Source organism: Lagopus muta, chromosome 17 (genome assembly GCF_023343835.1).
Source record: "Lagopus muta isolate bLagMut1 chromosome 17, bLagMut1 primary, whole genome shotgun sequence".
Classification (NCBI taxonomy): domain Eukaryota; kingdom Metazoa; phylum Chordata; class Aves; order Galliformes; family Phasianidae; genus Lagopus; species Lagopus muta.
This window is the reverse complement of record NC_064449.1, coordinates 1,401,800-1,425,325: the sequence shown is the minus strand read 5'-3', so window position 1 is coordinate 1,425,325 and position 23,526 is coordinate 1,401,800. Positions and strand designations below refer to the sequence as shown.

Here is a 23,526-nt window from a genome sequence, read left to right as displayed (position 1 = left end):
GCATCCCATTTCCCTCCCGCTCCCCCCTCCCCCCTCGGCCCTCCCCTGTGAGCCACATTGCACATCCTGCCCCCGGAGGGCTGGGAAATTGGGAAGTGGCCAAAATGAAACAAGTCCTCCCCTCCCCTCCTGGGTGACAATTTCAGCCCTGCAGGAGCGCAGTGACCGCCAGCTCCCGCGCCCACACCAGTCCTGGGCAGGAGCACCTGCAAAGGCCACAGAGAGCACAGCCCTTCAGCCCATTATTATTGTTATTATTACATTTTTATTTGTATCTTTCTCTCCAAGAAGGCTGGAGCTGTTTGTCTGCAGCACTGCAGCCAGCAGGGCTGTTCCTGCGGCTCCTTCTGAGCAACAGGAGTGTCTCTGAAAGGGAAAATTGAGCACCTTGGTAGCAGGCGGTGTTCTCCTCACTGAGCCGAGTGCGTATCCCTCCATTTTGAGCTGAATAAAATTACCAGCAGTGATATTAGCCCGGTCTCAAAGACTTTATCAATTTGCAGTTGTCTCTTCGATGATAGTTTTGTTGTTGTTGTTGTTTTATTGAACTGTCTGAGATGACTTCCAAAGAGAGAGCTGCAATCTGAGCTGTTAAGTAATTTGGAAGAGCAATTATTGTTAATCTGGAAACTCCCTGTGTTGTTCCCAAATAAATCAACCTCGCAGTGAGAGCTGCGTGATGGAGCCAGGCTGATTTATGGGCAGGGCAGGAACGTGAGCTGGTCTGGAGAACAGCAAGGAGCAACTTTGTGCTCTGGGAAACTTTTGATAGGATGGTGTTGGGTTCATAGGGATTGCAGATCCCTATGGACTGGACAGAGTATCCCCATCTTGCTCTTTGTGCCCTTGCTGTATCCCCATCCCCAAAATGCTCCCCCCAGGGAGGGCTGAGCCTCTCAGCACTGGGGTTTTGATTCTGGCCTGGCTTTTTCCCATGGAATCTTGGTTGTGAAGAGCTGAGAAGGGCTGCGCTCCCCTTCGTGCTGTGTGACCAGCCCTGGAGCATCACGCTGTGCGTCAGGTGCCAGAAATGCTGTGATCATAGAGTCATGAAGTTGTTAAGGTTGGAAAGGACCTGTAACATCATCTAATACAGCTGTAGTCTCGTCAGCTGGAGCTGGTGGAACCTTTCCTCCTCTTCCTTCCCCTCCTTTAGGCAGATTCTGTGTACAGCATGCTCCAAGCCCTCGCTCAGCGCTGTTCCCAGGGCACCATTTCCTACTGCAGGTGGCAAATACAGGGAGCAATCCCTTCCATTGTCCTGCTGGCTTTGCAATGGTTGTTCAGCACAGGAGGCGTTGATCTTGGCCAAGTGAAAGCTCATGGATTAGCTGTTCTAAACCACATCCTCTAGTTCAGTGGCGCCACCATGCCCTTTCCTCCAAAGCTGTTTTCCAGCCTTTCAGACCCATCCAGTCACCAGGGTTAACCCACCCAGGACAGGAGGTGATGTTTGCCTTTCACCATCCCTCCAGGCAGAGCCGTGACCATTGGCACAACAACAGTCCCTCTAATCTGGGATCATCTGAAAGTGTTCTTACAGAGCACTGTGCCTGCTTACAGTGCCTCCTTCTACAAGCTCTGCTCCGATTTGTCTGTGTATTTGTTCTTTATTTCACCACTTGGACCACAAGAGTGCTATGAGAGGCTGTCAAGTGGCAGTGGCACAGTGGAACCACTCTCCCCTTGCCCACAGAGCCAACCTCCTCGCTCTGGAGGCAGTCAGGGCTGCTGGCTGTGATTTACACCTGGGAAATCCCTACAGGCACTTCTCTATTGCTCTTGTTCATCGTGAGCAGGAACAGCCACCAGCAGGGTTTTCCATCACCTCCCCAGGCAAGTGCATAGAATCATAGAATCATTAAGGTTGGAAAAGACCACTAAGATCATCCCCCCACACTGATCACCTCCCTCAGTGCCACATCTCCACGTTCCTTGAACACCCCCAGGGACAGTGACCCCACCACCCAGGGATGGAGGCAGCCCAGCAAGGCAGTGCATCGCAGCCCCCCTCCTTCTACATGCTCTGCTCCCACAGCTCACCCTGGGGCAGGGATTTGGGGTTGCATGACATCTGGAGGGCCCCCACCCCTCCGGTCTGTTGATGCTGTTTGGAGCTATTACTGTTTTCTGGTGGCTGCTGTTTGCCCACTCAAATACCTCAGTAATCCGCTAAGGGACCTCACATCTTCCTTCCTTTCTTCTTTTTTCTTCTTCTAAAACAATTAGCTTGGCTCAAGCCCTCTGCAATACATCAATTAATACAAGCTGAGGCAGTAAATTAAAGGGAAACAGGAACAACTATGCTGGGATTAGGTCACTGAAACTATAAACTTTGGAACAAATCAGATTTCCTTGGGAAGGGAAATGGACAGCCGTGATATGTCAAAAGTGAGATGAGACAGGCTTGGACCAACTTTCCACTTGGCTGCTGGATGCCAGAACTTCTTCCCTGGGGAAGTTTGGGCTGCCAGACCCTGCTGCTACCAATAATGCTTGGATGGCAAAACAAACAAACAAGAAGCAAGAGAAAAAGAAGTAGGGTGGGCAAACTGCGGATGGATTGGGAGAAGCATGGAACAGCCAGGTGCCACCTAAGGGGTAGGGAGGAAGGCAGAACGTTGGGGGTCCTTCTCGCCCCTTTTTCAAACAGCACATGGGCCTGTTGGCTTGTGACATGTGTCAGAGGGCACGAGAGAAGCAGTTGGCTTCTGCCCACAGAGCAATCCAGGGCTAAGCATCGTTTGTTTCTTCTCCACGGCTCTTCAGCAGAGAGCAGACTCTAGAGGTGGGAAAGGAGGGGAAGGGATGACTGATATTCCCCATCCTTGGTCAGTTCACTGAGGAGAATCACTGCACCTATAAGAAAGGAGAGTGATCTGTTTTGCCCACAGTCACGGAGCAAGGCTGCTGGTAGAGTCCATCTGTCACCGTCTAGGAAGACATGGCCAATGGTTTGCTCCGTCCAGCTGTTCAGGCTGTTGGCTCTGATCAAAACCAAATCCAGGGCTCCCCCAATACCCACGCTCACACAAACATGTGGGGTGTATGTATGTAACTGTTCCTCCTCTGGCATGCACACAGAGTCTGTCTGGCTTCCGGCACTTCCCTTACGGACAGTTTCTAATGTATCTCCAAACGATATCATGAAAAAACAAAGCTGGAAAGGTCACTTACGTGGCAGAAACAGCTGTTATGGCATAGGGATAAATGCATGGAGTGTGTAATACATCCTCCTGCGGCCTCTAATTGCATCTCTGAGACTTGCAGCTAGCCAGGTGTCCTGTATTGAGCCCTGTGTCACCTCCTCTGCCAGGCCTGTGCTCTGGGATGTACTACAAGGCTGTGTGGGAAGGTCAGGTTGGATCACTGCCTGTTTCACAGAGCCACAGCTTGATGAGCAACACGTCTGTGCCATGTGCAGTGACAAGAGCCATGCAGGGAGAGCAACGGTGCTCGGGGCTCACAGAATCATGGGATCATTAAGGTTGGGAAAGATGCCTAAGATCCCCAAACCAAATCCCAACCCACCCCCACCGTGCCCACTGCCCATGTCCCCAGGGCCACATCTCCACATTCCTTGAACATCTCCAGAGTTGGTGACCACACCACTCCCTGGGCAGCCTGCTCCCTGCAGAAGAACCCAAGGAGGGCAGAACTGGGCACTTCTGTTCCAGCAGACACAGTGGGGAAAAACTCTCTGAAGGTGGGAGGATTAAAGTGATCTCTGGATGGAGGGATCAGAAGCATCCTTGCTGCGGCCCTGCTGCATGGCACAGGGTGACTGCCCATGCTCTGCAGGACAGACAGACAGACAGATGTAGGCTGGGGCACCAAGAGGTGAACAGGAACCACTGTGCTCTCCCCAGGATCATGATCCCAGTGACATGAGGCTTCTGCAAGGCCAAGAGTGGGGCTCCATCCTCCCTCCAGCACTCGCCAGCAGCACTCATCATGCGTGCTCATTAGCCGCAGAAACGCTTCTGCCCTTTCAGCCTCTTGCTCAGTTCTTGGCTTTGGTGCGCTTCTGCAAACTGAATTACACCGTGTTTGTGTGTGAGCAAAACTTCCCCTGCTCTGCACCACCCCTCCCTCCTCCTCGCGCCCTGCTGTGTCCCTGGCATTAATGCAGGACCAGCGATGTCCCCACGCCTTCCCCGTAGCGTCCCCACATCTCCGACTCCCGGCACTTCACTCTGCCCACACAGCTTCGTTAGCAGCCCTCTGCTCGCACACAGATCCCTGCTAATGATGGCAGCTCTTGGTGGAGCTGGAGCAGCGTGGGAGCCGTGGGGACGGGGCTGCGATGCTCTGCGTGGCCTTTCATCTCCACAGTAATGAGGGATCACAGCCACCCCTGGAGCACGGCAGGTGGGAGTGCTGGGCTGCCTGGTGGGGTGAGGGGGTCTCTAGGCTCCCACCCCTGGCAGGGAGGTGTCAGAGCAGGGCTGGGCTGTGGGATGGGTGCCTGCGGTGCGCAGCATGGGAGAAGCTGCCCACAGTGGGTGTGCAATGGAACAGGGTGTTGCTGGAAGCACGTCGCAGAGAATTACTTTGTCTAAAGGAAAACAAGAGTTCATTTAACCCCATAAAAGCTCTTTCAGTGCTGTGGGAGGACTGAACTGTCTCATGGGTGTAACTACCGCACGAAGCAGTGTTCTCTGCTCTCCTTCAGTCTGTGTTGCCCTCCCCACTTGCTGTGGCTTTCTATAGGGACTGGCTGTTTCTATCTGTGCAAAGCGGTGTGAGATTGAAGCAGTGGGAGCTGGTTGGTGGTGACAGTTGGATGCTCAGCCCCCTGAAAGCATAGGGGTATCTCTGTAAGTGGTGCTGCGTTAATTTACTGCCCTTTCACCACTTCTTGGGGGCAGTGGTGGGAGAAGCAATGAGATATCAGTGTCACTGAAGGCAAATTCATGGCTGTTCTGGTGACACCATGTAAATTCGTTTCCCCCTTCATCTTCACCTCTAAATTACTCATTCCTAAACCTCTTAAACACGGAGAGCTGATCCCAGTAAGAATGCTCCCAGACAGCACGTTGGCAGCCCAACCCTCCATGTAGGCTCCAGAACCGATGCCAGGAGGACCCCACCAACCCACCCTGTGTCTCAGCATTGCCTCTGTGTCATGGAAGCTGCTGCTGGTGGGAAGAAAACCTGTGTGTACAGTGAGTCCTGGCTGACGCTGTAGCAGGACACACATCAATCCACTGTCCTGTGGGTGTTTATGAGCTTGATGCCCTTGGACACTTCGTGGACACTTTCAACAACACCCTTGAGTGCAGAGCCAGCAAGATGGGAGAAGCCAAGGCAGCGAAGCACAGTGGGGATGCCCCCCACCCTCCCCATCTTTTCCCTTTGTCCCACTAACAGTTGGGGTTTTCTGGGGTCCGGGAGATGCTGTGGGAGCAGAGCCGCAGGCAGCGTGGTCGGGAGGTTCAGACACCGGCTAATCCTGTTAGGAAGGCAGTGGTTATTGCAGGGCTTCCAGCGGGACCTGCTAAATGAACCGTAATTCTGTAATGAGATTTCCTTTTCCCGGCCAGACTAAATGTTCTCGGCCACTGGGAATAAGAGGTTGGGGGAAAAAAATAAAAAGGAAAAAAAGTATCGGGGAGGGGGAAGCCTGTCCAAGGCTGTGTCAAGTCTCGGTTGCATTGGGGATGCGCAGAGCTCTCAGATGCATCTGCTTGTTGCAGACGTGGGCTGCAGGCTGCCCTGTGCTCCTGGTCTGCAGGGTGTTGACAGAACCTGGAGAGCAAGCAGATCCCATCCGAAGTTGTGATATCGCTCCGAATTTCAGAGAGGCCCAGAGGCTGTGTGTGAGGCAGCAGAGGGCTGGAAGGACGGGGGCATGCGAGGAGAAAACACGCTCTGGGAAAACAGAGGGTTCTTTGTGGAGGAGCTGAATGGCAAGAAGAAGTGTCCCAAGTGGGTTTTGTTCTGCCTCATGGCTACAAGGGGAGAGCAGTCGGGCTCCGTGGGGTCTGGGGCTCCTGCTGGGAGCTGCAAAGCCAGGGGCAGTGCTACCACTCATTTCTGTCTTCCCTGATCCTGAGTTCACTCAGTTGTTGTTTTTACTGTTATTATTTTCCCCTTTCTTCCTGATCTTTCTCTTAGAGAATAGGGCAGTCTTGTATTTCTAAATGGGAACAGCAGCTCTTTGCCTGCCAAGCACAGGGCCAGGCTCTCTGGCCATGTAGGTGAGACGGGAGGCACCATCTGCAGCCTGCCCTGTACAGAGTGCCCCCCAGCCCCCACCCGTGGGCAGCTGAAGAAGGAGACAGCTCTCTGAGCCTTTTTCTCCACTTTTATATGGTGTACATTGGCCCCTGCCCTTCACATGCCTCCATTTCCCCATTGGTAAGAGAAGAGTTGGGAGAGGGGTGTTTGTTTTCTGGCATTTTGTAGGGCAGTGCTTCACATGCACATAGTTCACTGTTGGGCTATTTTTCCTGATTTCAGCCTTTTTAGTGCTTTTGCCCATAAAGCCTTCCTCAGACCTCAGGCTGCAGGGGCTCGTGCTCTTTCCAGGCATTCCTTCAGTCCACTTTTGTAAGTAAATGGGGTTCATGGCACAGCTGTCCAGGGAGTGCTGGGGCCACCGTCCCTGGAGGTGGTGAAGGAGCACGGAGATGTGGCACTGAGGGCCGTGGGCATTGGCATGGTGGGGCTGAGTGCTGGGGTTGGTCTGGGGATCTGAGGTCATTTCCCACCTTACTGATTCCAGGATTCTGTGATTCATCCAGCTGTGCTCTTGCACCCCCAGCCTAGCACAGCTGCATCCTTTTGACCAAATTGAATGGGAGGGTTGAGACACCAAAGCAATGAGGTTTTGGTGTGTGTCACCTGCATTGGGTCTCAGGTGACCTAAATGAGCATCCCCTGTTAGGGCTGGGACCTACAGGGTGCTGGTCAACTTGGGAGAAGGTAGTGTAGGAACGTTTCTAATCTGGGAGGTCCTGCTAGCGCTGTGAGATCACCTCAGTGCCCACCTACAAGTGACACCAGGGCTGTTCTGTGTTCCTCTAATTACCAAAGTTGGCTTTGGAAGCAGCGGGCAGAGTTGCTGGGATCTGGTGGCTGCAGGTGAGTGGATTGCTGGGGGATCCAAAAAGCACCAAAAAGCTCTAAGTTGCTTTCAATTCCATGGAGGTGGTGAGCCCAGGGTGCCAAATGCTACAGCTGGGGCCTTGTGTCAGCACGGCAGCTTGTGGGGGGGCTGCTGGGATCTGGGCTGGGTTCAGTTGGCTCCGTTTCCTCCTTTTCCTGCTCTTGAAGAAAGATTTTGGTGGCAAGGGGAATGAATTGTCTGAATTGGAGGTGAAATGTCACGATGGTGCTGCTCCCCACGCAGTTGGCTCCTTTCAGCATTCGATTCCATCTTGGTTGAACTGGGAGAAGCTGCTTAATACCTCCAAATTACAGCAGCTTTTCAACATCCCATGAAAGTCATTCCAGAAATAAACCCAAATTCCTGGCAGTGCTTCTGCACAAACTTCTCACTGCTCGCTGGGAAGGCCGAGTGCCGCTTTCGTGGGTTTTTCTGGCTGTGGGGAAAAAACGAAAGGGGGGAAATGCACAGCTCTGTGCCTCCTGTTGTTGCTTCTCTCCCTGCTGGCACGTGCATTTGGGATGGGGCAGCTCCTGTGCTGTTGCATGGCTTTGTCTGGAGGACACTGTGAGCGATGCAAAGTGTGTCCTGGCGCATGGTGCTACCTACATGCGCTGAAGCAGCAGGCTGGGGCTGGGATGAGCCTTCCTCACCATCACCAGCCCTGCTCACCATTGCTGAGCCTCTGGGCTATGTGCGTGGGGCTGCCCTACTGCTGCTTTTAGGGTCAGGGATGGTGGGGTTCACAGCTCACTCAGCCTCAATGAATGCCCAGCACGTGTTGCTTTATTTCCATGGGTCTGGAGGGTACGGCAGCCCCTCTTCACCCACCCCCAGTAACACACGAGGGGCTTCACCAATGGGTAGCGGAATATTTCTGTCGCTTTCTCTGCAGCTTGTTTTCTGCTAGCAGGGTCTTTTTTGGGAATGAAGAACTCGGCAGCAGCTGTGGCTCAGTTTCGGGCTGGCTTTGTGTTCCTCGTGCTGTGAATGCTCTGCAGATTGGGCTTATCAGCCCTGTCAGCCTGCTGCAGCCCTTCCGTGCTGCCCCGCGCCTGTTTACCCAGCGCTGCGCTGACGCAGTGCCCCTTCCTGCCTCTGTCCCACCCACCCCGAGGTCCCACACCGATAACTCTGAGATTAGAGATTTGGGTCTTACAGAAAGAGCTGTGGACCTGCAGCCCTCTGCTGTGCTGCTGCACAGGGAAGAATCTCCACCTAGACTGCTAAGGGTCGGCACAAAGTGACTTTGATGATTATCCTGTTAAATGACTCAAAGATTAAATAGTGACATTTGGGGGTCAGATCCTCCTGGAGAGGAGTGGGCACGCAGCAGAGACCCAGCTGCTGTACAGCACAGGGGATGGGCTGCCTTTTGCCAGCCTTAATGATCTCCATTCTGCTTATTTTTGGATGGTTTCTGAGGTCTCTTCCAACCCATCCTATGGTTCTATGATGCACATCTCACTGGTTCTATGGTTTCAGTGCAGCTCTGTGCTGCTGAGCACCTTCCCTCCATTTCCAGCTGCCTCAGATATTTGTGTTTGAAAGCGTTTGCATCTGAATAACCCAGGAGTCACTCCAGCCGCTCCGGCATGCGGAGCAAGCGAGGTCTCTGAGCAGGTTTTTCATCTGTTCAAATTAGAGCCCGGATTTACGAGGCGTCCTTGGGCTTTGGTGTGTTTGTAAAACCTCCAGCGTGTCCTTAAAAGGAGGATGAAAACAATTTGGGTTTTGATGGGGAGGTGTGGGGCTGGCGCGGGAGGGACGCGGTGCGCGACTCGTGGAGGCAGAGCATCATGTTTTGAAGTAAGGAGAAAGAAACACAGAAAGGGAAGACAGATAGGTACAGCTCTGCCCTGTAACAGTGATGAAACATTAATTCATCCCCCTGGAATTTCTTGTTTGTGAGCTGCCATAATTTCATTTCTTTGGTGTCTGTATGAAGCTGGAGTTAGTTTAATGCCAGAAGCCAAATACTCTCCAACTAATATCTCTTTATTAGATTTGTGAGTGAGTGTGTGTGTGAGAGAGAGTTCCTTATAACCTACTTTATGCCATTGGAGGTGGTGTGATGCACTCTGAAAGACTCAATCCAGCCCCGTGACCCACGGTGATGTGAGGCTGTAGGGTTTGACTTTTTGATGCCATTTCCAAGTTGGTTTATTTTTGCCCCAAATGTATCCTATCTGTCACCGAGCCGGGGACTCCCAGGCCCTCAGCCCTGCGGTGCCAGCCAGCAGTGCGGGCTCACTGCCACCCATAGGCAGCTCCAGCATCCGCACCCGCTCCGAAGTGGAGCAGGGATAGAAATCCTGGGATTTGTCCCAAATCGCTGCCAGACCCCCATCAGCTGGTGGCTGTGTGTGTCTGTGTGTGCGGTGCCATCGGCTCCTTAAGCTTTGGGTATAAATACATTCAGCTCTTTCTTTATTCCCGTCGCAGTAATCCCTTGGACGCATTTCGGGCTGCATGGAAATAGCAGCCGGGTGACTGCTGTGTGTGTGTGTGTGTGGGGGATCTGCACTGCTGGCTGCAGGAGATCTCTGGGCACATCCCCCCACTTTTGGGAACCCCCCCGACCCCTGCAGCTCCCAATGGAGGTGGGTGAAGCTGAGGGGAGGGCAGTGAGCCCAGGATGGGGGGAGAAGGGGCGAGCGAAGCGCTGTGTTTATATTTGGCTCCCATAACACCGCGAGCATATGGCTGGAGGCAAATGGCACTGAGCTGCTTTTGTGGCAAGGGGGAGCGTGGGATGGGGCAGGGGCAGGTGCTGTCCCCCGCCACAAGCTGAGCTGGGCAATCTCTTGCTCATAGTGCTGTTTGCATTCAGTACATGGCTGGGGCGTGGGGTGACTTGTGCATGTGTCTTCCCCGTGGCTCTGGGCTCCCTGGGCTGAATGGGACAGGGTTACAGGAGTGTAATCCCCATGGAGAAACCCTGCCCTGAGTGTTCTTTGCTGGAGGAGGAAAGGTGCAAATGTTGGTTGTCACATTGAGACCTTTTCCAACCCCAGCATCTGGGGGTGGCTGCTATGACACAGCTGGAGGCTGAGTCCCCTGGTGCAGGATGTGCGGAGGCCACCAGCTCCTTCTGATGCCTGCACTGTGCTGTGGGCTTCGTGGGCAAAGCCTCAGCCAGCACAGAAGTGAGCACTGCTCTGCTGAGTGTTACGCAGGGCAGCATCCTGGGAGGAGGAGGATGATGGTTATCCTAGTGACACATAGAGCACAGCTTGCTTTCTTCCTAGTGTGTCTTGTGTGGTTGTTAATGGGGTAGGTGGGCAGGACAACCCGAGCTGGCTGCTGGGAGCCCCTCTGTCTGGAGCCCAGCACCCATTACTCTGATCCCTGATTTTTTTTTCCTCTCCAGCAGAGCAGGAGATGGATCTTACATCACGAATCAAGGGAAGAAGTTCTTGGGCTGCCCAGGCTGAAGGTGACAACTTTTGGCCTGTGACCACGTCACGAAGCCTTTCTTTGCCTGCATGCCCCCACCCCGTGCAGCTCACCCCTCTGTGGGGCAGGCTTCCCTGCCCGATGGAGCACAGCAGATGTCATTTAGAAGCTTGCTATTAAATTAGTCCTCCTGCATCTAAATAGGCATAATTATGTTTTCATTAGCCCCAGACAGTGCGTTACAGCTTGATGTATGAGTAGAGAGAGGAGCAGGGGGGGTGCAGCCCCAAAAGTGCTGCTGCCATCCTCCCCTGTTTGCCAGCTCTGTGAGAGTCCCCGTTCAGCAGGGAGGATCAGGGCTGCTTGCTTTGCCCTCCCTGAGGGAAGTTTTGTCATTTAGTCACCCGCTGTGCCATGGTTTATCCATGAGCATCCTGAGCACCGGGCAGCCGTGGCCGTGTGCTGGACTGCAGATGTGTTTCTCTGCTCCAGGGGAGCTGCCCCTGTGCTCTGGGAGGGGGCTGCATGCAGGTGAGCTCCTGCCCGAGCTCCCAGTGGGGTTTATATAATATTATATATCTATAATTATGTGTTTGTTGTTGCCATGGGAATGAGCACAATTGCAAAGCCTGGAGACTGATGTCAAGCCTGGGTCTGTACTGGGCCTTTTTGGGGGCAGGGGCAGGTCGGAAGGGGAAGTGGAGAGAGGAGGAGCCCCTTCCCTGCACTCTCCCCCATGTGCAGCCCCTGCACAGTGCCCAGCTCTTCAGTGGGGGCAGTGGGGAACACTGGTGCCACCTGCCCTGGGCTCAGGGGTGCATGGACGAGATTGGAGGGAGGCTGCTTGCTATCAGGGAAAAAGGGAACCCCATTGTCTCATTGCCCCCTACAGCAGCATGGTGCAGGGAGAGGGCTGTGGCTCTCTGGGGATGTGGGGCTGGGTGGGGGGCTGAGCTGGCTGAGCCCTCCTGCCCCGGGGTATGCTGTGGAGGGCTGCAGGGCAAGGAGTGGGGCTTTCCAGCAACAAGCGGGGGCCGGGGGGGGTGGGGGACGGGGATGGAGGGGGTCTCTTGGCTCTTTAATTGATAAGGGAGCTGAGGAGGGGGTGATTCTCATCATTGAGGGGAGGGGAGGGGGGGAAGCCAGGCTGGAAATGAGGTTATATAAAAGATGTATGATTTGGAGAGCGGAGTGTCTCCTAATGAGGGCTGCACCGGCTCGCTCCACACCCATAAAAACCCGGGTTGGACGTCAAAGCGGATTCGTTTCGGTGATGCTGGGATAAAGGGGCGCAGCGAGGAGCGCTCCCTCCCCGCACAGCACCGCGCTCGTCCCTCCGCAGCTGCCGGGAGCGAAGCGATGCTCCGGGCACGGACGAGGACGGCGCAGCTCCGCCGCACGGTAGGTGGTGGGACGGTGTGTGGGGGGGGAAATGCCCCCAAACCCACACTGCTTCTCCGGGAAACTTTGCGGTGCGGGAACCCCGCGGCACCCCGCGGCCGTAGGTATGTCCCCTCCGCGCTCCTTCTTACCCCGGGGGGATCCGCCGCAAACTTCATCCACCGGGTCCCCCCTTGGCGCCCCCGGGACTGGGGGGGCTGGGACAGCTGCGGGGGGAGCGCAGTTCTTGTCTCCCTTCCCCGCAACTCTTTGCAGTAAGTTTGCATGGGGCGAGCGGCATAGCGGTGTGCTGGGGTGGGGGAGGGCACAGGCAGGGGTAGGGGCAGTTTTCTGGGGGGGGGGCGGGGGATGGGAAGGGGCAGTTTAACAGGAGCAGGCGGACGGTTTGCGTGGGGAAGGCAGGGGGCCAATTTGGCTGGAAAGGGCGGGCAGTGTGCCCGGGACGGGCGGCAATTTGCCCGAAGAAGGGGCGGGGGGGGGGGCGGATGTAATTAGTCCGGCAGCGGCTGGGGTAGGGAAGCAGCAGGTCTGGGTCGAGGGGGGGAGGGGAAGGGGGGCGGGTATTGATTCCCGTAGGATGCGCGGGGTCCCGGGGTGGAATGTAGGTTCTCGGGCAGCACTCTGCAGGTCATCAGGGGAGGAGGAGGGGGCAGAGCTGTGGGATCCCGGGGGCAGAGCTGTGGGATCCCGGGGGTCGCAGGCTCCCATCGGACCCAGAGCCGCTCCCCGGTGGCCGCGGGCGCTGCCGGAGCTGTCCAGGGTGCTGAACGCGCGCCCCGACCGCACCCTTTGCCCCCACCCCGGCTCTGCGCGGGGCTCGAGGCTGCTGGTTATGCCCCTTCACCTTCCCACCCCCTGCCCCCGCCTCCCCACGCAGTGCTGCTCCGCCTGCCCCACGCGTGTTACCTTCGTCTCCAGGGCAGTGGGGTGGGGAGGCAGTGAGATCTGCTTGGGGAAGGGGTACACTGGTGCAATCCCGCATCAAAACCCTGGGACTCAAGGCTGGCTTCTGCCCCAACCCCCACAGGGACAGCCTGAACCTGATCTCTTGTTTGTCCCCACCTGGGCACAGCGGACCTCAATAGTCCCCTCTGCAGCACAGCTGGGAGCTGCGGTGTAGGGAGCGCAGGAGCTGAACCCAACTGGCCCTGCCTGCGCTCCCACTCTCGGCTTGCTTTGTACACAGCAGCTGGGGTGGTGGAAAGCTTTTGATGGAAAGCTTTGGGTTTTCTCTGGCAAAACAGAAAAGAACCTCTGTGCACACACATCTGGAGCCCCTGGTGCTGGGGTGGGTGTCGGTGGGTATCACTCCCCACTGCTCACCCTGCAGGGCATTTCCCCGCTCAGCTCCACAGCCCAGGTGCAGACATTTTCTTCCAACGCTTTCAAGTTACGACTGTCATGAGGAAATTCTGGCAGGCAACTTGACAGTTATCTGCTGAGTCCCTGAGGAGCTGATCCGCCTCTCACTGATATCGAGGGGAAGTGTCTCCTTCCTTCTGGTGGGAGGTGTGTGGGATTGCAGGGCTGGGGGCCCACTGCTGTGTGTGCCAGCTGCTTCTCTGCCACCCCTTCTCTGCATCCCCCACTGCTGGGGCTCAGGATGCAGAACAGGACATGGATGGAGAGCTGTGGGGAGGTTTTGTGGTGGGGGTGTAGAAAATAACACTATGCTGTAGATGTCCAGCTGCACACCTTTGCTGTTCCTTTCAAGCTAAAGGTCTCTGGTGGGGAAGTCTTCTTTTGAAGAGTTTGATTTTTTGTGTCAGTAATTTCGTCCTCTGTTTCCTTCCAGCTTATGTCACCCAGAATATTTTCTTACCGCTGCCACCAGCAGCCCACCACTCTAGCTTTTGAACGTGCCTGTGTTTGCAAACAAACACCTGGTGCAGAGCCTCTCCTGGCACAGCCGTGGTTCGGGGCAATATTGCACTAATGAGACATCTGCGCCGGGAGCAGCGTTGAGCTCCCCTGAGAGCAGCTCTGAGCTCTCACGCCCTTTGCTTTCCGCCCATTCCCACTGCCAGGGATGGACTGTGAGCTCCAGAGAGGCCATCTTAGGCGGGGGCATCGCTGCCTCGTGCCTGGGGCTGAGCGTTCTGACAGGGGCCCTTGGGGGTGTTGTGGCCCTCTTGGTTTTATTTCTTCCCCCCCTCCCAGCTGCCTGCCTCCCGTATTTTGTGTTTTGTGTTTCTGTAGTGAGTCTGTACAAAAGGCTCAGGAAATCTGCCAGATTGCCCAAATCAGCTCCTGAAAACAACTATATATAGTAACCATAAGTCACATGAGCTCGGCGCGCATAGATTAGCATTTACCTTTCCCGAGTAACGAGGGTATTGTCTGGTACTTGTTGATACCATCAGTTTTGACTAAAGAAAGACAACCCCGATAGAAAGGGACCGGTTCTGACAGAGTACAAATGAGAGTGAAAAGCCCTGGCTCTGCTCCCGCTGCTCTGATTGTATCTGTGTATTAAGTGAAATCTATAGACGTGATCCGATCTCTTGTACGTATCCAAAAATAAACACATTGTGTCCCGAGGAGAGAAGGAGCTGTAAGCCACTGTCTGTGACTGGAGCTGGATGAAAGCACGTTTGCTTCCATCTGCTTCTCCCCCAGGAGCCCCGCTGGGCTGTGTGATGCCAGAGCCCAAGCCCTGCAAGGCAGCTGCAATGTGAGGTAAACCAGCACCAACCCGGAGCTCAGGGTATGGCCACAGGAACCAGCAACCTGCTCTATAATCTATGGCTGTGAAGCCTGTATGCTATCTGTACGTTGATCCATATGCAGAATGTTGCAGCCTGCAAGTGCTGCATGTGTGTAGATAAAACTGGAGGTATTTATGCTAATACAACTCTTTCTATAGCCCCTCTTTTGCATGACAATTCCGAAATGCTTTATGAGATCCCGCAGTACCCTTCTAGGGCAGGCTTGTCTTAATCCCATTTTGCAGACTTTCGGGCTTATGCTTTCAGACACGCTGAAAGCACGCAGCCCATCCTTGCTGTTAGAGTCATAAAATCTGGCTGTTTTCTGAGCAGAACTCACCCTTTGCCCCTCAGTCCACAGAGCTGTGGCTCAGCTGAGGGCACCGGTCCCATTGGGGTGCTTCAGCCAGCGGCGGCACAGAGTGGTCCCATGAGCTAGGGGAGTTGAGCATTGGGGCAGCACCCACAGCACAATGCTGGAAGCTGAAAAGTCTACATCCCCCCACCCCAATCGTGCTCAAATCAGAGCCAAAGCCCTCTGCGGGACAAGGGATGGGTCCCAGGAGGGCACTGCTGCTGCTGTCGGTGCTATGGCAACACGTGCTGATGGAAAACCCAAGGGATGGTGCAACCAGGAGCTCGATATTTTCCAGAGGTTTGTAAATAGTGGCACAAAGCAGTCTTGGTGCAAGGTGGTGACAATGAGGTGAGTTCCCACTCAGCGTCCTGGAGGGGTGACCACCCCCATTGGAGCACTGAGCCAGGAGCTTCTCTCCCGGCAGCGGCCCTGTCGACGCTGATGGCTCAGGAGTTGCAGCCCGAGCCAACCTGCTGCAATTTCAGATTCTCTTTTTCCTTTATTCCAAATGGAGCCACGATCCCTCTCTCGTGCTGGGACTGGGTTTCAGCGCCATCCATCACGCGGCATTTTCTCATTTATTTCCCATCTACCTATTTTGTCATTTAGGACAAAGCGTTGTTGTGTTAACACGGCTCTCATTTGTCACATTGGAGCCGCTGGTGCAACTCCAATCCTCTCGGCAAATTGATCGTGGCGAAATTTATGCTTTGCAGATGGGCCGAGCCCTAATAGGAACATCAGTTTGCGGCGGCGTTAGTGGCGGAACCGACGGTTTTATCTGAACTCTGTTTCAGTGCACACCGCAGGCGCCAAGAAAATATTGTACGAAACAGTAAAATAGAAACGGCAGCCGTGCTACAGAAATATGTTCAGCCTCGAACTCCAAATTAAAACAAAACCGGGTTTCTGTCAGCCAAAAAAAAAAAAGAAGAAGAGATTTTGTCAACAGAGTTGTCTTGGCAACACTGGAACCGATCACCTCGCAGCCTGCCCGGTGTGGGGCACCAGGTGGGGCAGGGTGCAGGTGAATCGTGGTGCTTTGATGGGTCGTGGTGGCGTTTTGGTGGTACTGAGGTGACAGGGACACGGAGCGCACGGGATGCACAGACTGGACCAGGCTTCTTTGGTTGTTTAATTCGCTATGGAGAGATGGTTTGGGTGGACACCAAAGGCAGTGGTTGTGTACGTGTGCAGGACAAAGGGATTTGGGGCTGCCCAAAGGCGGGGGGCTTCAGCACAGATTTGTGGTGATGAGCAAACGCGTAAAAATTTGCCTTCCCTAAAGCAAAGCCCTGCGGCTGGGTGCTGCCGTGGGGTTGTCGTGTGAGCGGCAAAACAATTCCATGATTCAATTCACACCTGGTGTAAATTGGGTTTGTCAGCAAGGTGCAGCGAATGCAGTGCAGTGCCCCAGGTCCCAGCAGTAGGGATGGGATGGAGGACAGGGCTGTGGGTCTTGGCTGCAGCTGCGTGCGGACATCAGAAGGGCTGGAGGGAAGTGGAAGGAAGGGCCGTGCACACAGGTACGGCGTGGTCTGAGCACGCAGAAGGGCTGGCATGAGCGAGCTGCCTGCCAGTGAATCACTTTAATGCTCCATTTTCAGATGCACAAACATGCCGGTTTACAGTAACTGTGCATATGTTGCATCCCATTGCTCCTCATCAGAGTCGCTGACGCTCCACGGGTTGTAAAAATTAAACGGGCATAAATCCATCAGCCCTGGGGTTCTGCGTTGAGCGGCATAAATCCCACGAAAACTAATTAAATAAGACAATGGTGTCCATTTAAAGCTGGCACGTAGAAATGTGAGCCATTACTGCAGTGATGATTTACGAGAGATGAGACTTGAAATCACATTGTGAGGGCAGGGGCGTGCAGGGTGCCCACGCCAGAGGCTCTGGGTCCATGCCGGCTCTGCCCAGCCCGCAGGTTGTGGCTGTGATGAGCAATGGATTGTGCTCAGGGAAGGAGATTTATTTCCCCTCCGCTTTGCTTTTTAAATCAAATCACCAATTAAGGCATGTGCTGGGGTTTGTTGCTTGGAATGTTATCTGTTGGTTCGGAATGCTTTTCTCTGTTGGCTTGCGTAAGACTTTTGAGGCCCTGGAGCGTGTCCAGTGAAGGGACCCCAGCTGTGCAGGGTCTGGAGCACACGTCTTATGGGGAGCAGATGAGGGAGCTGGGATGGCTCAGTCTGGAGAAGAGGAGGCTCAGAGGAGACCTTATTGCTCTCTGCAACTCCTGAAAGGAGGCTGTGGTGGGGTAGAGTGGGGTACACTCCCAGATAGCAGCAATAGAATGAGAGAGAATGTTCTTAAGCTGTGCCAGAGGAGGCTCAGATTGGGTATTAGCAACAATTTCTTCTCCAAAAAAGTGGTGATGCAGTGGCTCAGGCTGCCTAAGGAGCAGGAGGGTCCGCCATCCCTGCAGGTGTTTAAGGAATGTGGAGACGTGTCACTGAGAGACACTGTCAGTGAGCACGGTGGGGTTGGGCTGGAGTCGAACTTGGGGATCCGAGGGGTCTTTTCCTACCTTAATGATTCCATGATTTGTTCCTTATGCAACTGCCCTTGAAGCTGCACTGTGCCCCTACACCTGCCGTAGGGGTACGTGTGCTGCACCTATTGCACTGGTTAATGCCTACAGAATGAGGCGCAGCTGCACAGGTGGATGTTGAGACTGGAGGGAGTTAATGCTTTGGTGATATTGCAATGAGATTCTGAAAGCTTGCAGCTCTGCAGCGCTTGCTGCCTTCTGGGAATTCAAGTTGGCTTCCTCTCCTTTATGCTTCAAAAGTTGAGGGAAACTGAGGCAGAGTCAGACAGCCCAGCTGGGGATGTGTAACGCACTGGGGGCACACAGCACCAGCCCCCCTCCAGGCTGAAATACATTTCCGTGCAAGTAGAGCTCAGTGACAACACTCACTGCGCTGATCTGAGGGACTGAGACGGCAGCTCTGAACACCCGACCTGACACACCTGCTGCTGCTGCCGGCTGCATCAATCAGGCTGCTAATGGTGCTTGGAGGCAGCGCCGAGCCCAGCAGCCCACGCCGCCGGCACAGCATCTCCCTGAGACATCGCATGGAGTCTGAGCTCTGGGGCTCATCTAAATCACGCCCCGTGGTAGAAAGGCAGCACTGAGCACAGAGGGCAGCGTGCTCTGGGGCCGTGGGGATTTATCCTTGCAGTGAATGCAGCGCTGGGCTCGTTGTGAGTATATTGCATGGGCTCTATATGCACTGTTGCAGCAGTGACTAACGCAGAGCAAGCACTGGAGCTGACCCCACGGCAGGGAGGCTGGTGGCCCTGCATTGAGTGCTGCTCACACAGCACTCCATTTGTTCCTACATCATGTAGGAACAAATGTATGTATGTAGTACATACATGAGCCATTTGTTCCTACATCGTGTTGGAAATGAATCCTGCACGGCTCAGACTTGCCCGGGATTTGGGGTCCTGATGACCTCCTCAGAGCTGGAGATGTGGAGCTGGGGATGTGGAGATGGGATGGAGAAGGAAGGAGTTGGTCCTTTGGGCACAGCTGGTGATGCTGAAGGTGCAAACATCCCCACTGTGGTGTCTCTGGGGATGAGGAGCATTCTGCCACATCAGTGCATTCAGTTTGCAGACCTAGTGCCCTCCGTTTCCTCCCCAAAATTCAGGTTTAGCAAGAAACACCATTTGCATCTCAGCTGGCTGCGAAATGCCACAGCACAGCTCCCGAGAGAAACATCTCCAGGGCACCTCAGAAATGCCAGAGGAACACAGAGTGGGTTTGGGAGCTGCCGTTAGCAGTGTGAGCACAAAGCCCCATTGGCAACCAATGACCCGTGGGCGATGTGCCGTCATGCACAGAGCCCCCAGGAGTTGGGGCTGGCTTGCTACCAGTGCAGACAGCTTGTGGGGAGCTGTTGGGCTCGGGGGAGCCCCGCTTTGTACTTCAGTGCTAGAGTGTGGGAAGAGGAGGAGCTAAGCTGTGATCCCATCAGGCAGGCTTAAAAACGCCTGTCAGTGCAAAGAGCTCAGTGAGAGCCCGGGTGAGAGGAGCTGACTGTACTTTCCTACCACCTCGCTTTGCTACTGGCTGCTGCCTTACCTCCTGGTGCATTGAAACGGGCTCAGTGGGAAGGTACCGATGGGCCAGATTGTGCCCTGGGCAGGGATATGGATCCCACTCCCCCGACACATCTCTTGTATCGGGTTGGAGACGCTCAGCAAAACATAGGCGGATCTCCAGCAGAACCCTGTGGAGCTCCACACTGCTCTGCTTTGCACAGCGTGTTCAGGAATTTCTGCTCCTGGATAAGAGAGGGCAGGGCGTGAGCTGGGCTGTCCTGCAGCCCTTCCAGCTCCCTGCTCCACCTTTCCATCCCCTCCTGAGCAGACAGTGAGGAATGCTCTGCAGGAGAGTGAGGACTGTGAGAGGCTGTAGCCCGGTGGCTGATATCTGCAGGGCTGGGCTGCTCCATGTGGGTGTCTGTGGCACTTTCTATCTACCCCATGTCACTTCTTCCTCTCTCTTTGTTGTCTTCTCCCCTAGATAAAGCAGCTGTTGGCCCACCCGCAGCCTGAGTAGCTCACGGGATGCTCTGTGGGACCTGGCACTGAACTGCTGCCTGATGCTCGCTGAGCGATGCCCCCGCTGCCCCTCACCCTGCTGACACCTGCTGCAAGGATGCTGCAGACAGAGCCCCGAGGTGTGCTGCAGTGAGACGAGGTGCTCAAAGCCCCATCGTGCCCCGGTTCTCAGCATCCAGCTCCCAGCCTGCAGGTGGCTGCCATGGAGGAGAACGCCTTCAGCGTGCAGCAGCTGCAGCCCAACGTCATCTCGGTGAGGCTGTTCAAGCGCAAGGTGGGGGGCCTGGGCTTCCTGGTGAAGGAGCGCGTCAGCAAGCCGCCCGTCATCGTCTCCGACCTGATCCGGGGAGGAGCTGCTGAGCAGAGTGGCCTCGTGCAGGCTGGGGACATCATTTTAGCTGTCAATGGGCGGCCCTTGGTGGACACCAGCTACGAGAGCGCGCTGGAGATCCTGAGGAGCATCGCCTCCGAGACCTACGTGGTGCTCATCCTGCGCGGCCCCGAGGGCTTCACCACTCACCTGGAGACCACCTTCGCAGGCGACGGGACACCCAAAACCATCCGTGTCACCCGGCCCCTCTGCCCTGCACCCAGAGCCGTTGAGTTGTCCAACCCCAACCTCCACGGCCAGGAACTGCCTGCAGCCATGGGTTCTCTCTGGACCAGGGAGACGGGGCGGGATGTGGAGCCCGTGGTCCATGTCAACGGGTTGGTCACCGGCCCCAAAGGGCAGGATGGCAGCAAGGGCAAGGACAGCGCCTGCAGCCACCTCTGTCTCAATGGCGGAGTGGAAGACAACGAGCTTCTCAAGGAGATTGAGCCTGTCCTGGACCTCCTGAAGAGCAGCAGTAAGGACGGCGGTGGAGATGTGCCCTGCAAGGTAGAGACAAGGGATATAGAAGTCCAGGTGGACTGGTAGGTCCCTGCATACATTTTTTACCTTGGGTGCGATGCGCTGGTGTTCGGTGGTGGAGGTGCTGATAGATGGCTCCCAAACTCATCATACAACGCAGTGGGATGGGAATGGGATGCAGGGAAAGAGGGGAAGCTATTGTGAGGGATAGATGAAAAGGATGGAAAATTTGGAGCAGGTGGCAGAAGAAAGGGAGATGCGGGAGCTGGGGAGGCTTAGGAAATAAATAGCATGTTGTGCTGATTTGATGGGTGATGTAAAGACCCAAGTCCCCGGGCACATCAGAGTGCTCCAAGAGCATTTCTTTGCTGGGACAGCTGCGGTGTTGCAGCAGAGCCCTGGGGGCATGGAGCACCCCCATCCCCATGTCCCCTTGTCCCCAGCCCAGCAGCCGTATCTCCACCAAGGAAATTCTGCTCTGGTTGAGGGAAATGAAAAACGTGTTTGTTTTTTTTTTCTTTGAGGAATCTCTTCTACTCTCGAAGAGATTAAACTGAAGCACTCTAAATTCACTGAAATTGAAGGACCTCAAACCAACAAAAATATTAACAAAGTGGGTACTTCAAAGCTCAACTCCTTCACTTCCCAATACCCTTTAAAAATCTATATAAGTGGCTTGGAGTTGAAAATCCACTTTTCAATCAAAATTAGCCTTCAGTCTTCCGCCTGATGAGGAGCTGCAGCCCTGCTCCTGCGGCAGGACGGGAGAAGCTGGGGGGGGGGATGTGCTTGGGGGATTTGTTGGGAGCTGTGCTGCAGGGAAAGGGCAGCCTGCACCCACCGCTGCAGATGGGTCCCCTCCTCTGCTTGGTCGTAGCTTGGCATTGGGAAGGGCTTCTGCAGGGAGAGTTTTCTTGGTTTGGAGATGTGCAGAAAAGTCAGAGACTGATGGAGAGCGGAAAGATGTGTTGGTCGATGCCAAAGAAATGCCCCAAGCCTTGATGGATTGATGGTACTGCAGGCAGGGGTTTCTCCAGGCTGGGGGGAATGCGCGAAGCTGACATTAATCAAAACAGCAATAGGGCTCTAACTAATGATCAGGAGGGTGCAAACCCTTGCCCAAGGTTGACCTCCAGACCCGCAGCCTGGACCCCTTGGCCATCAATCCAGGTGCCGGTCCCCACCCCGCTCCATCTCCATCTTTGCCTGGTGCTGACCTTCACTGCCTGCAGCGATTGTCAGAGCCGCTCGGGCTGCTGAGCTCTGACAGCTTTCCCAGGGCACGGAGGGGCAGCATGGGGCTGAGGTTATCCGTGAGCAGCAGAATGTTCCCTGCTCAAAGTGGGCTTTGCTGAAAGCGATGCGAATTACACCTGGTGCTGTGGGATCTCAGCACTGCTTCTCGTAAGAAAGATGGGAAGTTTGCATAGCAAAAAAAAAAATCATTTCATCCCCAACCCCTGCAGCCAGGGTCTGTGCTCCTGCAGTGACCCATCCTTAGCTCCTTGCCTGTTTTGAGGTGCCCCACAGACATGGTGCATGCTCATGGGATGAGCCAAGGCTGAACGTCCGCTCCATGGCTGGAGCTGTCTGCTGTGAGGTCGGTCATAAATCAGCGTGGAAGTGGGGAGCAAGGTATGATGAGAGCTGGCATTTCTGCCACGAGGCTCACCGTGGGCTAGAAAATAAAAATAGAGTTTGATTCACTCCCTGCCAGCGAACCCAGGTCTGTTTTCCCTCTGAGCTCTGGGGAGATTGTCATGTCCCATCTTTCCTTCCTCTCCACCCCGCCGAGTTGCCGTGATTTATTTTTCTGCTCAGGTCAGCTCCCTAACACAAGTGGCACGATGGAAATGGCAGTGTGGGGGCCTGGGAGGGAGCAGAGTGCTGGGAGCAGGGATTCTGTTTACGAAGGGTTTCAGGCTCCATCCTGCATTGGAATAAACCCCGTAATTTTGCAGTTCTATACGAGAAAATTCTCTTCCTCCCACCTCCCTCGCTGCCGCCAAAATCTCTTTGTGTTGCTCAAAACATTTCATTTGCATTTCTGATGTCTTCATTATTCTGCACTTGGACACAAAACTTTAAAACCTCTGAAATGAAAGGTTCCCTGGGACCATCATGTGATTGCATTCTGTGACATGGTGAGGCTCAAAGCCTTGGCAGTGAGCAGCCCTCCCCTTCCTCCCCTTGCTCCTGTGCAAACCCTTCCTCCTCACCACGCCGACTGCACTGGGCTCTCCCAGGGGGGCTCTTGGTACCTTGCATGTGGCTGCAGATCAGGCACTGAGGCTGAGCTCCTCTGGATGCCCTTTGAGCATGGCTGGAAGGGAACAAGGACAGCTGTGGGTCATGCCTGACATTGGCTCGAATGATGCTGGGATCAACTGGGGCACTGCAGTCTCTTCCCAGGTCTTTATCTGCCAGCACCCATTCAACCCCGTTTAGCACCCTCCTATGGCATAGCACGGCCTCTCTGAAGCTCTGCTCCACTCATCTCAGTTCCTGCACTGGTTGCCTTGACCCTGAGAACTGCTCTTGTAACGAGTGGGGCTGTGGTGCTTTCCCATGTGGTGACTGTCCCACATGGGCCCCAAACTCTCGGCACTTCAGCTGGGATGGAGCCATGTCTCAATAGCATCCCAGCCCCCAGTGTGCGGCCATCCCCGCCACCTCACCCAAATTGGCCCCTGGGGATGGCAGCAGCCGCTTGTGCCTCTCATCTCTGCCTGGGAAATCAGAGAGCTTGCTGCCAAGCAAATTCAAAGGAGCCGAGTGACAAACTTCTTTTCTTTTTTTTGCTCATATATTTATATTTTTTTTTCCTTCCTTTTTGGAAAAGCTTTGGAGATGTTTCTCAAAGGGCTGTTCTCAGCAACTTCCTTTCTGCTTCATCACTCCGAGCACTGCAACATCATCAAATTAGTCAAAAGAAAACAGTGGTGCCTCTCATTTTCCCAAACAGCCAGATGCTCCTTCCGAGGTGAGACAGCATCTGCACGGCTGGGGGAGGACAGGATTCCTCTGCCTTTTTTTAAGCAGTCGTTTTACTTTCAGAACCACAGAAAAAAAAACCCGAGGTCCCTTCCCAAAATCCTGCTCCAATCCA

The 23,526-nt window shown here is 54.7% G+C and overlaps 1 protein-coding gene across 4 annotated transcripts in view; it reads left to right on the top strand.

The window, feature by feature from the left end:
* NOS1 (nitric oxide synthase 1) overlaps positions 1–23,526 on the top strand; it is a 59,018-nt gene that overhangs the window by 3,746 nt on the left and 31,746 nt on the right. For 2 of the 4 annotated variants that reach the window (XM_048964222.1, XM_048964220.1), the window contains exon 2: positions 19,527–20,479. In XM_048964222.1, coding sequence (XP_048820179.1) covers positions 19,767–20,479 — 713 coding nt within the window. In that variant the 5' untranslated portion in view covers positions 19,527–19,766. Of the gene's footprint in view, positions 1–6,769; positions 7,090–11,777; positions 11,915–19,526; positions 20,480–23,526 lie in introns of those variants that run through there. The other 2 variants (XM_048964219.1, XM_048964218.1) reach the window with 2 other exon arrangements.